Raw genomic sequence first — 13,877 nt, forward strand, 5'->3', positions numbered from 1 at the left:
CATAAATACCAAATGAGGCCATGGAAGACACACAAAGAAATGCCAACTCTCACGATGTTCTCAAGTTCGATCAATGTGATGCACAATTCTAAGTGTAGGAGACAATTAACCCAAGAGAAGTAGGTGTGACCAATTAAAAATTTCACAGTTAGGATGAATCAAAGGTGGTGTGTGATTGTGGTAAATTCCAAAAGTTACATATGTCTTGTTTGCATGTCGTTGCTACTTATAAGCATGCTCACCATGAGTAAATAGCCTACATAGATCATGTGCAAAGTTCGAAAGTGTATGAAACATGTGTTAATGATTGTTTGACGAATTGTGCAATAAAGCGTATTGGCTATAATATTACGAAACATCAATTTGTCTCGACCCAAGCATGTTAAGAAATTCTAAAGGTTGTCCAAGATCCTCTCATACACACACCGAATATTATAAAGTGTGTGTCCTTCACAAATATTAGTTTTATAGTTTATAAATTTTTATATATTATAACTTTTAATGTATTTATCTAATATATTTTAATCAATAACAATATATATTAGTATATATATATATATATATATATATATACATATATATATATATATTATATAATAGTTAATGATATTAATATAAAATAAAATGTTATAAAATTATACCAAAATTTTGTATGCTGTATATTATATTTTCACACACAGACACACACACACACACATATATATTGTGTGTGTGCGCGCACACATTAATTTTATGTTCTTATAAAATTTAGTATTTCATAAAAAAAAATATTTTCATGAATTTCATTTTATATTTAATGTATTTTCTATATTTTTATATTAATAAATTTATATGTTATTAATTGATTAAATTTGAACATTAATTAAATAAGTTAATTTAAAATATAAAAATCTTCTTTAATTGAATAAATAAGGAAAAATGTTTTGAACTAAAAACTTATTCCAAATAGGTAAATGTTATTATTGAAACTTTAAATTTTCTTAAACATTTGAACATATTTTTATCAATTAATGTTTAAATATGGTTCACGAATTTAATATTTTTTTATATTTTAGTTTTATAATTTTTAATTACATGATATAAAATATAAGTTGTTGGACCTTGTGGTCTCAATAACTTAAGAGGGATCGACTCAGAATGCAGAAGAACCAACAATCAATTTAATAATGTTCTTTTAACATGCAAGACATAATTGATTGCAACAAAATAAATAAGATAAGGGAAGAGAAAATGCAAACACAGTTTCATACTGGTTAGGCAAATTTCGTGCCTATGTCAAGTACTCAAGCAACCCACTTGAGATTTTCCACTCTCTCTGTAAAACTCCTTTTACAAAGTCTGAACTACACAGTGACAACCCTTTCCTTGTGTTCAGAAATCCTTTACAAAAAGAGACCCTCGGTCTCTTAATCCCTCTTCAGAAGTAAGAAGAAGAGAAGAAGAAATCTCTCTTGAAGGAGAAAGATATTACAATTGAAGATCAATCAAGATTCCTTATTGAATATGAAAGTGTTTGACCAAGGAATCTTGTTGAGAGGATAAGACATTTCAGTTCAGAAAAACTCTTTGTCAATTTCGTCCCAAGTCACACATATATATAGGCCTTTGATGGCCATTCAAAATCCAAATGATAAGATGTGACTGTTGGCGATATTCCTTGAAAATCCTCTCTGGTAATCGATTACAGCATTAGTGTAATCGATTACATAGTTATTTTTCTTAAACAATTGTGACTCTTCATTTAAAATTTGAATTCCCAACGTTTAGAGTCTCTGGTAATCGATTACATATGATGTGTAATCGATTACACACTTTCAAACCATTGGTAATCAATTACTTGTATTGGTAATCGATTACATGTGCCTTGGTAATCGATTACATGTATTGGTAATCGATTACATGTGCCTTGGATGACTTGAAACCTTTCGTTTTGAGGCAAGCCTTGATCTTGAAGAAATCTTGAATCAAGGCTTTGTTTATTGAAACAATCTTGTATTAATCTTGAAGCAAATGAGCCTTGTTTGATTCTTCTTTTGACATCATCAAAATCATGTATACATACATTCATATTCTTCCCCTTTTTGACGATGACAAACATGTGATTTCTTCTCGACACCATCAAAGCTTGCATGATTTACATAAGTTTATTATCAAATGGTTTAATTCAGTTGGTTGAATAAAGTGTGAGTGTTATAATATCGTATTTGTCGCAACCTAACATCACAACGGGACGACGAAAGAAAATAAAAGAGATTTTTTTTCCTAAGAAGGAAACGAGAGGGAGTCGCCACTAACATTTATTTAAGGGAAACGTTAGAAAAACAAAAAAGAAGGTCTGTGAATTTTGAAAAGAAGAGGTTCGCGAGTTGTTTACGCATAAGGAAGGTGTTAACACCCCACGTGCCCATCACAAAGAACGGAAACCTTTAATCAAGTGCGCAATAAAAATAACGTGACATCAAAGTTATTTATTTTCCTAAGAGTGGATAATTTTTTGTGTTTTTTTTTTCGAATTGATAAGGGTGTTGCCCTTGCTCCTACATATTTCCAAGTGCAATGAGTAAATTAAACCTACATAGTTCGTTAGGCAAAAAAAAAATTTGTGTGTTGAATTGATTTTTTTTATTTGGTTTTGTTTATTGGACGGATATCCTTCGTATCCATCTATTATGAATATGATGAATATCTTCGGACGCACGAGGCGAGTCCAAGACCTAGCGTTGTATGCTATGAAAACAAAACACTCTAGGAGAATTACCAAACAAGTTTGAGACTTAGCATGGCAATCCCTGGCAACGGCACTAGAAACTCGTTAGACTTTTGGCAAGCGTACCAATTGTCGTTGTAGGTTTCACATTTATAAAAGAGTTCGTCTCCATAAGGACTCGAGTTTTACTTAATTTATTCGGATAAAGGTTATCAATTCAATAGTTATGTACAAATTTAATTGAATGCCATTGATTTTGGTTTGATTAACTAAAGACAACTTAAAGTAAAAGAATAGAAAAAATAACGGAATCACGGGAACAATGAAAATACAAAAATAACGGAAAATATGAAAATAATGGAATTTAATGAGTCAGAAATACGTAAATTACGAAAATAACTTAAATTAATTCAAGAAAACATAGGATTGTATTTCATCGTTCATACCCTTAGTATCCTAAAGATTAACATATATAAATCATTTTCTAACATCACTGATGCACACATAGTTATCCCAAGTCGATTCCTGACACTTGGAACCTAAGAATATTTACTAAATATCGATCCCTTGCATATGTAGTAAATACCCCAACATTACAATTATATTATCGTGCTTTTTGCAGTCAAAACGTTATACTCTATTCCTAGCAACGTAGTAAAGAGTAAAATCATTTAGTTCAAATTCTAAGATTACTTTCCAGTCTCACTAAAAATCCAATTTCATGACACTAGCGATTAAATAAAATCAAACATTGCGAGTAGAATGAAATTACCAATAATGAGTAGAAAGGATTAATACATATATAATATCAAAAGGGACAAATAAGGGTACAAATGTTACATCTAATCCTTAAGAAAAGCTAACTGATCATTGCACAGGACACAAGACTAACAAGAGAAACGACGAAAGAAGTGATTCACGACCACAACTCTCCAGCGCCTCGGCTCCACTTTTCCTCTTCTCCCTTCTTCTTCTGTGTTTGCTCTCTGGTTTTTAGGCTCCTGAACCTTTTTTCTCTTCGACCATGCATGACTATTTATAGAAAACAACCATTGAGTGCAGAGAAATTTGCCCAGGGGAGTTGCAGCTCGCCCAGGCAAATTGTAACTTAATGGTGAAGGTATCCACTTGCCCAAGTGAGCTGTAGTTCGCCTAGGCGAGTTGCTTGCTTAGGGCTGAAGTTACATTTTAGCCTAGGCGAGCTGGATGCTAGCCTGAGCAAGTTTAGGGTTAGAAATCTTCATGAAAATATCATTTTCCCCTGCCTTGTGGCTTTGTTTCTGGATCTAACAAACAACCATCAAAACCTGAGTAACCCCTTGGCCTTGCGCTGTAACCGATGTCAAACGCCACAATTTGATTGGTTTCCCTTTTCCATATCCGTAACTTACTCTATTCTTAATTTACCGTGTCCCGTTTTATATATATATATATATTGTTTTTTTTTTCCGCTGGCAATGATAAAAGCATTATACTCGGATAAAATTAGGATCTGACAGTATTCAATTTATACAGATAAAAAATGAATTCATCCTTGCTATGCAAAATTGATATAGCTTAATATATATTGCCTAAAAAGATATATTATTAACTAAAGAATATTAAAAATGAATGAAATAAACTAATGAATAATTTTTTATAGTATATTATTAAATAATATTTGAAATTAGAATCGTTATTAGAATCTACGTGTATTTTTTAAATAAAAAAGTAAAAACAATTGAAAAAAAATAGTAATAACAGTTATATTTTAAAGATTTATAAAAATAATAATAAAAATTATATATATTGAAGAGTAATTTAGGACATTAGATAGAATAATTGTCTTTATTAATCATTGTAGATTAAAAAACAATGAAAATAATTGATTAAGAATAATTTTTTTATATTTTGCACTTGTACAAGAATTATTTGGGTTACGTAAACAAAGAAAGAAGAAGTATTATTTGGATAATTTTTTTTTTGTATTTTTGGGGTCAAAGACTCCACTCACACACAGCGCACTCAGTTTCTCTCGCACGAATACAACGATTGCTAGCGTTCCCCTCTTCTCGGGGACCCAGTAGTCGCCGTCGCAGCCTCCGTTGGCCGTCAGAAAAGAAAGCCTCACTCGCCCCCCAGTTTCTCTCTCAAACGAAAAGGGATTTAGGTCAGGGTTCCTTTCCTTTCTTCTCGCGCCGTACCGCTCCCCCAGTGGCCGCCGTCGCAGCCTTCACCGTTGATATAGTAGCTCTCTAACGCTGTCGTCGCAGATTCTAGTGGTTCTCTTTCTCTATCGCCGTTGCAGGTACTCCTATTTTGACTTTTTTCCCCATACTATGGCTGCAATTTGAAGCAAAAGGGTTTTCTTCATGGTGAGGATTTTGATTTTGGATTTGATCTACGATGAAATGAATTTTGAGTAAATTGTGCAAGTTGTAGTGTGTTGGGTTGTGTGATGTGTGTTTTGATGGGGCGTTTGTAAATGGGGTTCATTTGTTGGTAAGATGAAGTTGTTTCTGAAGATATGTTTGTGTTAATGTTCTTATAACCAATTAATTGTTCAGTAATTACATTGTATGTAATTACATTTAGTTAATTTAGTTAATCAGTGTCAATTATTTGTAGTATCGTGTCAAAATTATCCTTTTTGTGCACTTAATTACTTTTGATTAATGTTTTAATGTTTGGAGAGAGAATAATTAAGTAATATAAGAAAAAATAATTAATTTATCTAGAAATTAGAAAAATGTCTTATAAAAAGGAACCTATGAAGCACCGACACGGACACTGGACACGACACAGACACATGGACACCTGTAATGTCCAAAATATAGAATGTAGTACGGGTGTTGTGTCGGTGTCGGACACTGACACGGACGCGTGTCGGACACCGGACACGGGGCTGGGGTGTCCGTGCTTCATAGAAAGGAACAAACAAATTTCTGAAAAGGATCAAGCTTTTTGGACTTGTTAAAACAATAAATGAATACATTAATTTGGATTTGTTTTATATATACTTTTTAAAATTGCCTGATCTGATATACAAGCTTTTTCGGAGGTCAATTTTTAGCCTTTACGAGTTTAGAATTGAGGCAAGGATGTGATTGTCAATGAAGTGATCTTCTAAGGTCTCTCTTATAATATGTAATTTGTTTTATCAATTTATACTCTTTTCATATAAACTGCAGAATGGAAAGCAGGGAAGGCAAATCAATTTCTGACTTGTACGAAGAAATTTGTCACAAATTCAGAGATTTCATGACAGAGTAATTTCTAATCACACTACTTTTTAGCTTTTAGTATTTTTCTATGTGCTAAAAATCATTGGTATATATGTGGTAGTTGTATTTGTTTATGGAGTAAATAATTATATGTTTGCCTTGGCTGAGGCTGACCCGTCAACATTGAAAAACTCCATGAGAGATTGTAGTTGTTAGGTTGAGAACTACTTCATATCAATGTTGTTAATGGCGGATGGCGGTTCATGGCGGAAAGTAAAAAATCCGCCATAAAAATATGGCGGATGGCGTAGCGGAAAATGGCGGATGTCATGGCGGACCAAAAAAAAAAAAACATATATATAAACTCATTGAAATTGAAAAAAACAAAGGATTGCATTCAAATAAACTAAAAAAGTTTCATGAGTTCATACAATAATCAAGTACCAACACCAAATAAACTCATTAAAGAGTTCAAATAAACTCAGCCATTTAAAAGAGGACTGAACAGAAAAAAAAATTGTGGTGTCAAATACGAAAAAAAAAATGGGACTGTTAAAAGTAAAAAGGGGTGTCAAATAGCAAAAGGAAAAAAAAAGCTGCAGACAGAAAACAGGGGGTGTCAAACAGCAAAAATAAAACTAAAACCTACGCCTTCTTCTTCTTCGCGACGCCTTCTTCTTCTTCGCGACAGCAGCTTCGTCTTCTCCGCGAGAACTCCTCGCTGCAGGCCGCCGTTCGTGACAGATGCGTCGCTGCCGGAGCTCGTCGCCGCCGTTTGTGCCGGTGCGTCGCTGCCGGAGGTCGTCGCGGCTGCGTGCGCGTGCGGCTGGGTGCGCGTGTGGGGTGCGGGAGGGACGCCATTTTCCGCCACCCCGCCATAACCGCCACGACCGCCATGGCGCCGCCATCCCAAACCCGCCACGCCACCACTATTCGGTGGCGTTTTTTCGAAAAACCGCCATGGCGCCTCCATGGCCGCCATTTAACAACACTGCTTCATATGGAGTAATTTTTTCGTTCTCATGAATACTACTACCTTACAAGAATCATAGTTTTACGTGGATCTGGAAGGAACTTCAGATCAATAAATCAAATCCATGTCTAGACGTGTAATGAAATAATTGACAGAATATTTTGTGAGTACAAAATTATAAACATCAGTTGAAGTTCTTGGAGGATTTTGTTGTACTGTTTTTAGTAAGGCAAATGATCACAAGGGTTTGATTTTAAGACATCCTACACACCATGTAAACCCTAAGCGGTAGCTCAATCCTAATCACTTCAAGATAATTAGTTATGCATATGAAATAACTAAAGATGATCCCTACTCCTAGGGGTTGGAGGTGATGATTATTGATGAACGATTGAATGACATGGTGGGAAAAATATTAAAAAAGTTAAGAAATGGATAGAATACATTAAGAAAATTTCTTGGTTTATTCTTATGATTCAAGTTAACAGACAGGAACTAAACTAGACACACTCACACTCATACATACATGGACACAATTATAATTTGTACTCTTTTTTATCACATTAATATATCTGTATAAATTTATACTTCTCAACAGCTGCCCTATTTTAGGATTACAAAGATTGATGAGTTGGGCATTGCTGGAAGCAGGCTGCTGTCTGGCTTTCAACAAGCACTTGGTAGTTTTACAGAATTTTGTTTAACATGTGTTAGTGTAAAATAATGATATTGCATTTTATTCACTCTTGTTATAACTTTTTACTTTTATTGTGCAGATTTTATTAGGAGGCCTCCTATAGATACGAATTCTAAATTAGTTCACAAGATAATTGTAGCTAATGAAACTGAGAGAGTTAAAGCCTATATTAATTCTGGATGTAGGAAGCTCAATGAAAGTATCCAGAGTGTAACTAACTGTAAGTACTGTTTATTTTTTTGATGGTTAAAAGTTTATGGAGATGGTAGGTTGTATCATTCCAATATTGGGGCATGCCTCAAGACCCAACAAGGGCTTAGTGACACATAAGTACAGCTCCTTTTTAACCCTTTTTATTGAGTACGATGTATTAAGGGTGATGCTATTCTATTAAGGATTATTTTTTTTAATGAGTCTGATATTTTAAAAGTAAACCAATTAGCTTTTGTAAAACTGTTACTATGTTAGCAATGTGAAGTTAATATTGAATTCTGCAATGCTATTTTATTTCATAACTTTTCACACAACTATGCTCCTGCAGTTTTACAGAAGTTACTCTCTTATTCATAAATTTTGTTCTCAGTAAATTATCCTTTGATTTTTCATTCTTGTGATAAATAGGAATTTAGCAAAGCATTGTCTTCATGATCGGTTTAGTTGGGTTGACATTTCTTGCTGGTAGGATCTAGTTGTAAGGTATGGCACTTGAATCCCACATAGGAAGTATGGGATTCTAGTGTAGGGTTTACAAGGTTTTCAACTGTCCAACTATAATAGCTAGCTTTTGTGGTGTGGTTCTCCCAAGGCTCTTATCATTAGAGGGCCTTTCAGTGTGTCTCATTGCATTTTTGCAAACGAGCTATGCAGGTGGTGACTTTGGCATTGTAGTGTTCGCCTAGGATTAGTCAATGAGGTTGTAGGTGCAGTGGGATGTGGTTCTCACGTTGGAACTATGGTGTTCTTGTGTGGGGTTTATAATATAAGGCCTTGGGTTCTCCAATTACAATAGCTAGCTTTTGTGATGTGGTTCTTCCAAGGTTCTTATAAATTGCTTGCAATCTTGTTTCTTTCATCTATCACGGCTCCTTTTTTTCACTCATTTTCAGTTTCCATCTAATTCTTTTGGGTTTACTATCATTTTAGTCCCCTAAACTTTTTAAGATTTCTGAGTTTAGTCTCTTAATTTTTTGTTTCTATTTTTAGTCGCTTAACTTTTTTTTTTTTGTCCATACCTTTGGTTCTTTTTAGGGACTAAAAGTAAGGACGAAAAAAAGTTGAGTAAAAACAAATAAAAAAAGTTTGGGACTAAAAATGGTTAACAACTAAAAACTAAAAGATAGTAAACCCAATTCTTTTATTCTTTTTTTTTTCTTTCCAAAAGTGAGTTTGTCATGACATGTCTTAGTGTTGACAAATTTTAATTAATGCCATGAAAATTAATCATAATTGATGTCCTTAATTCCAAAAAATATGTGCTTGAAACAGCATTATACAATCTTTTGTTATCAATTCTCAATTTGAATTCTACTCATTTATTTTTGTTGCTATTTTTTCTGCTGACTATGTAACTGTTTCAATTTGGCAAAATCTGCAAATGGAAGTGCACTCGGACACACATGGACTCTGTAACCATATAAGCAAAGGTATGGCTTCTTCTCTTTTAATGATTGATCCCTGACTGCTGTGCTATGATAAGCCTATATACATCATATCATATATTTGTTGAATATATATTTCTCTTTTGAATACTTATTTAACCATTTGTATCATTGCCTTTATTCTTAATTGTCTTCAGCATTCACTATGTCTAACGTTTGACTTTTATGCTTGGAGCCTGACAACTTAATTTATGAAGATGTATTCCAATTTGGAGGATACTTCTTTTCATTTGTCAATATTGCTTTCTAAGCTGCTTTACTTAATCAGTAATGGACTTCCTTTTCCGGCTCCTTTGTGAAAATGTTTAAGTGGTAGATACTAAAGTTGTATTTAACAAAGTGGCTATCATTAATATAAAAGTTCATTTTGACTTCATGTGTTGTATATATTTTCGTGGGATGTAAACCTAATGTCATAATTGTCATGGTGGTCTTGTCTTCTTTGTTTTAGTATATATTTTTTCATCTTTTTTAAAAAAAACATTGCTCATTTTTACTATCTTGAGAGAAATTTTGAAAATTAGTGTTTATTTCCAAAAATTAATCTTCCCTAAACATCCACTTAGTTTGACTATTAACTAGTCATGCATGTCTTGCAGTTAAGGAAATACTTAATGAACTTGAAGGTCTATTGGGGGATGTAACAAATGCTATTCAGACTACAGATGGAAATTTATTAGCCCTCTCTGATCTGGATTTTAATGTTGAATTGAATGAGCAGGTAGCCGATGATGATTTGGTAATATTATTAATTTTTTTGGAAGAGTTTCTTATGCAATTGCTATCTTTTTCCCACATGTATTCCTTTGATTGAGTTTCTTCCCCTGCTCCCCCCCAAGAAAAAGAAACCCCAAAAGAAATCTTTTAACTTGATAGTAAAATATCAGTTCTCGCATTACAATCTTTGTTATATCCACATAACTTTTTTAAATCGTAACCTTTATGATTTTGTCCTCATATATCTCTAGATCCTGCCATATGATACATCTTATTGGAATTAAAATGCTGATTGGGAGTTAAGTCTAGCTTGTTATAATAATGTTTACAAATAAAACCTGTTACAAAGAGCTTGTTATCCCCTCCTCCAGTGCCATTCGCTTTTCGGCACAAATACAACCCTCAACTCCCTCAAAGAAAGTGAAAAGCTACACATAATAATTGTGGGATGAGACTCATGTAATGCAAAGTCATTAACCTCTTTCTCTTTTTGGTTGGGAAGTTGTACTGTTATAGGATGTGGAGAGAAGGGAAAGTTAGTTAAGATAGTTAGACTATTAATGAGTTTGTGTTAATTAGAGGGGTTTATTAGATGTAAATAGGGGAAGAAGGATAGGAGAGAGGGAGATCTGTATCATTTTGTAAATTGAGCATTAGCTTTGTGAAAGGAGAAATCCTTTGTGAAGGGGAAACTCTTGGAGGAGACTTATCTCCTATTTTCTGTTCTTTTCTTTCTAGTCAATTAAATTCTCTCTCATTTTAATTTTTGGTTCCTAACATGTACATCTCCACTAATTTCAAGAATCATTTAACATGATATAAATGTAATAATGGAAATCATGGAATTCTCGCTCACTAGAACAACAATTACACCTTTACTCAGGAGGAAAAGGATGCTTTGTCCCATTCTCAAAGTCCTGATGTTACAATTACCAAGAAAAAGAAAAGTGCTGATGTTGCATATTTAGCGATGCTAATGGCTTTCATATACAGCATGGTCAACCAAGACTATTTGATGCAGGTAATGAGTGATGTCTTTGTGACCTTACAATCAGTAAAATGAAGAATCCTTAAAATCTTTTCCTTTTGTTGCAGGAAAAGATCGTTTCTGCTTTAGATATCAAGATGCCATCAGAAGAATTAGAAAGCTACTGCCAAATGTGGTCTTTGCGCCCCTTCATAAATGATGAGATCATGCATCAAGCTTGGGAACATATTCACTGAACTGTATTTTGTTTCTTATTATAAAGAATCAGTTACTATTAGGCTGGATAAAATTATAATGCTATAGAAGCACCATTGTTTTTCTAAAATTTCACTTTATTTTGTCATTGATCCTTCTCCCCCTTCCCCATTTTTGCTAACAAAAAAGTGAATCATTTGATTTAATGTTAATTGAAGTTTCAGCTTTTTACGACTGTCAAAATTTCAATTTTCATAATTTGATGCAATCCTACCCCGTAAGGGTATTGGATAGAAGACTCCAAGAGGATTGAGCTAGAGCTGCTAAAGAAGGCCTTGGGGTTCTCATGAATCCCAGGGTAGATTTCTGAGCCCATGGACCAAGGTTGGGTCCTCTCTTCTTTGTAAATATTAGAATAAATTTTTCCTTCTTTTGGGCCTTGTATTTTGGCCATTTTATTAGTATAGGGTTTTAGCCTTGTATTTCAGGACATTTTGAGTAGTCTTTGTAGTAGGGACTTTTTTTTTTGGAATTTTCATGTATTTTGTCAAGGAGGTGAACTTAGTTTTTAGATGGGTGTGTGTAGTTAAGCTCTAGCTTTCCAAGGAAGCTTCTCAAGGAGGTGAGCTTAGTTTTTAGATGGGTGTGTGTAGCTAAGCTCTAGCTTCTCAAGGAAGTTTTCTCAAAGAAACTTTTCAAGGAAGTTTTCTTAAGAAAGCTTCTCAAGGAAGTTACCTTGTCTATAAATAGAAGCATGTGTAACACTTGTTGTAACTTTGATGAATGAGAGTCTTGTGAGACACAACTCAAAGTTCAACTTCTCTCCCTTTTTCTTCATTCAATTTCGTGCTCCCCCCTCTCTCTTTCTCTCCCTCTTTCTTTTCCTCCATTGAAGCATCCTCTCCAAGCTTCTTATCCAAGACTCATCTTGGTGGTGAAGCTCCTTCTTCCAAGGCTTATTCCCTAGTGGATGGCGCTGCCTTTTACCTCTTTTCCTTTGTCTTCTACTACATCTCTATGGTGGAAAATCACCATTAAAGGACCTCATTGAAACTCAAAGATCCAGCCTCCATAGAAGCTCCACAAGCAAGCTTCCATCAAGTGGTAATCAGAGCACAAGAGTTTCAAGTAGGTGCTCCTTAAACCTCCATTAATTTTTTTTCTTTACCTTCTCTTCCATTGTTGTTTCTTCATTTTTCTCCATGTATCTCCTCACATGTCTTGTTCTAAATGTTGTTAACATGATTCTTTAGAGTTTCCATCGATTAAACTTGCTATAGAAACTAGATTTGATTTTCTATGGTTCAAATTTCTTGTTCTTGTTCTTGAACCATGAACTGTGTTGAGTTTAGGTTCCTTTGAGTTTTGTCTTGTTATTTTTTGTGGCTGAAACCTAAACCATAAAATTCTTACAAAAATATTAAAGTAGAAGAACACCTCAAAAATCTATAGTGACTTGTTCACCTATTGTAGTTTTGTCGTAGAAGTCATGTCTAGTCATGAAACTTGTCACATAAGATTTCTTATGTTGTGTTGAATTTTATTTTCTTGTTTCTTTGTCTAATTAATTTGTTCATGAGTGTATGAAATTCTTTTAGCCTATTATTTGATTTGAGTCAAATCTTTCATGTTAATTAGTCCTTAACATGTTTATGCAAAATTCTTAGAGAGTCTTTGATTGTGAACCTTTTCTTGAACTTTTAGGTTTCCTTATGATTGTGTCTATTGTGAATTTGAGTTTTGGTGATTGAATTGCTGGCTGAAATGTTGATCCTAAGTAAATATTGAACTCCTAAAATAGTGGTAAACAATCTTAGTGAGTTCAACATACATAGGAAGGTTGAAAGTAAGCCCAAGGCAATCAATATACCATGCTTAAAGAAACAAATCGCTGGTGCTGGCAGCTTGGATATACAAACTTGTAAAAATTACTGAGAATTTGTTACTTCGAATTTTAAACTGAAATTTTTATTGAATTTTCTAGATATCTGGAAAAAAGTTATACAAAAAGAACCAAGTGATTTGGATTAAAGGAAAAAATACTAAAAATCACACAAGTTGGCAGAAAAATCAGTATCCAGGAAAAAAAAAGTGAAAGGGAAGTGTGCTTGTTGTTTTGGCTCAAAATTTATTCTATAATTGGTGCCTATATTATACTAATCTTAGTTCCGAAATTTCAATAGAAAATTAGTGTGAAAACAAGTGCCAAAGCTAGAGGTTTGTTGAGTATTTTTTTTTGTTTTTTTATTCTACTCTAGAGTCATTCTAAGTTTCTCTTTGAGTCCTAACTTGCTTCTATGTCCTTTTCGTTGCTTTAATTGTTGAATAATCCTTGAAAAAAATGTCTTGTTAAAATTCCATTGTTTTAACTTTCATTTCATTTTTTGGTCTTTGGTTATTGCTTGTCTCTTTGTTTCCTTGTTGGTGAGTTGTCATATAGGGAATTGGAAAGGAGGATTGGTGTCATCCCTTGAAGAATTTGAGTCAAGAAGCAAGGGGCCAACCACCTTATGAGCTATTGGACTAAGAAGCACTCCAAATTGAGTGAATCACCAAAGAGAGAAAAACCACCAAAATTGAGGACCTTTTTGTAATTTTGTAATTGACAATTTACTTTACTTTCATTGCTTTCAAATTTTGTAACAAAAAGGCCTTTCGTTGGAAGTAAGTTGGGAGCCTCCAATAGGTCACCCTACTTCCCTTTGTGTAATAATTTTAGGCAATTTTCCCTTAGGATTG

General features: G+C 33.7%; 1 protein-coding gene across 2 annotated transcripts; it reads left to right on the plus strand.

Annotated features, from left to right (window-relative positions):
- The first annotated feature begins 4,660 nt into the window (after positions 1 to 4,660).
- On the plus strand, positions 4,661 to 11,369 carry LOC114423016. Of its 2 annotated transcripts, none has more exons than XM_028389608.1 (8): positions 4,661 to 4,994; positions 5,878 to 5,955; positions 7,496 to 7,563; positions 7,660 to 7,800; positions 9,182 to 9,223; positions 9,838 to 9,977; positions 10,839 to 10,976; positions 11,051 to 11,369. In XM_028389608.1, the coding sequence occupies exons 2-8, from the start codon at positions 5,879 to 5,881 to the stop codon at positions 11,177 to 11,179; spliced, it is 735 nt and encodes a 244-aa protein (XP_028245409.1). In that variant the 5' UTR covers positions 4,661 to 4,994; position 5,878; the 3' UTR covers positions 11,180 to 11,369. The 2 variants fall into 2 exon arrangements, with proteins under 2 accessions (XP_028245409.1, XP_028245411.1); XM_028389610.1 differs by having other exon boundaries at positions 4,664 to 4,994; positions 9,838 to 9,959.
- Positions 11,370 to 13,877: the final 2,508 nt, after the last annotated feature.

The sequence above is a fragment of the Glycine soja genome, chromosome 8 (genome assembly GCF_004193775.1).
Source record: "Glycine soja cultivar W05 chromosome 8, ASM419377v2, whole genome shotgun sequence".
Lineage (NCBI taxonomy): Eukaryota > Viridiplantae > Streptophyta > Magnoliopsida > Fabales > Fabaceae > Glycine > Glycine soja.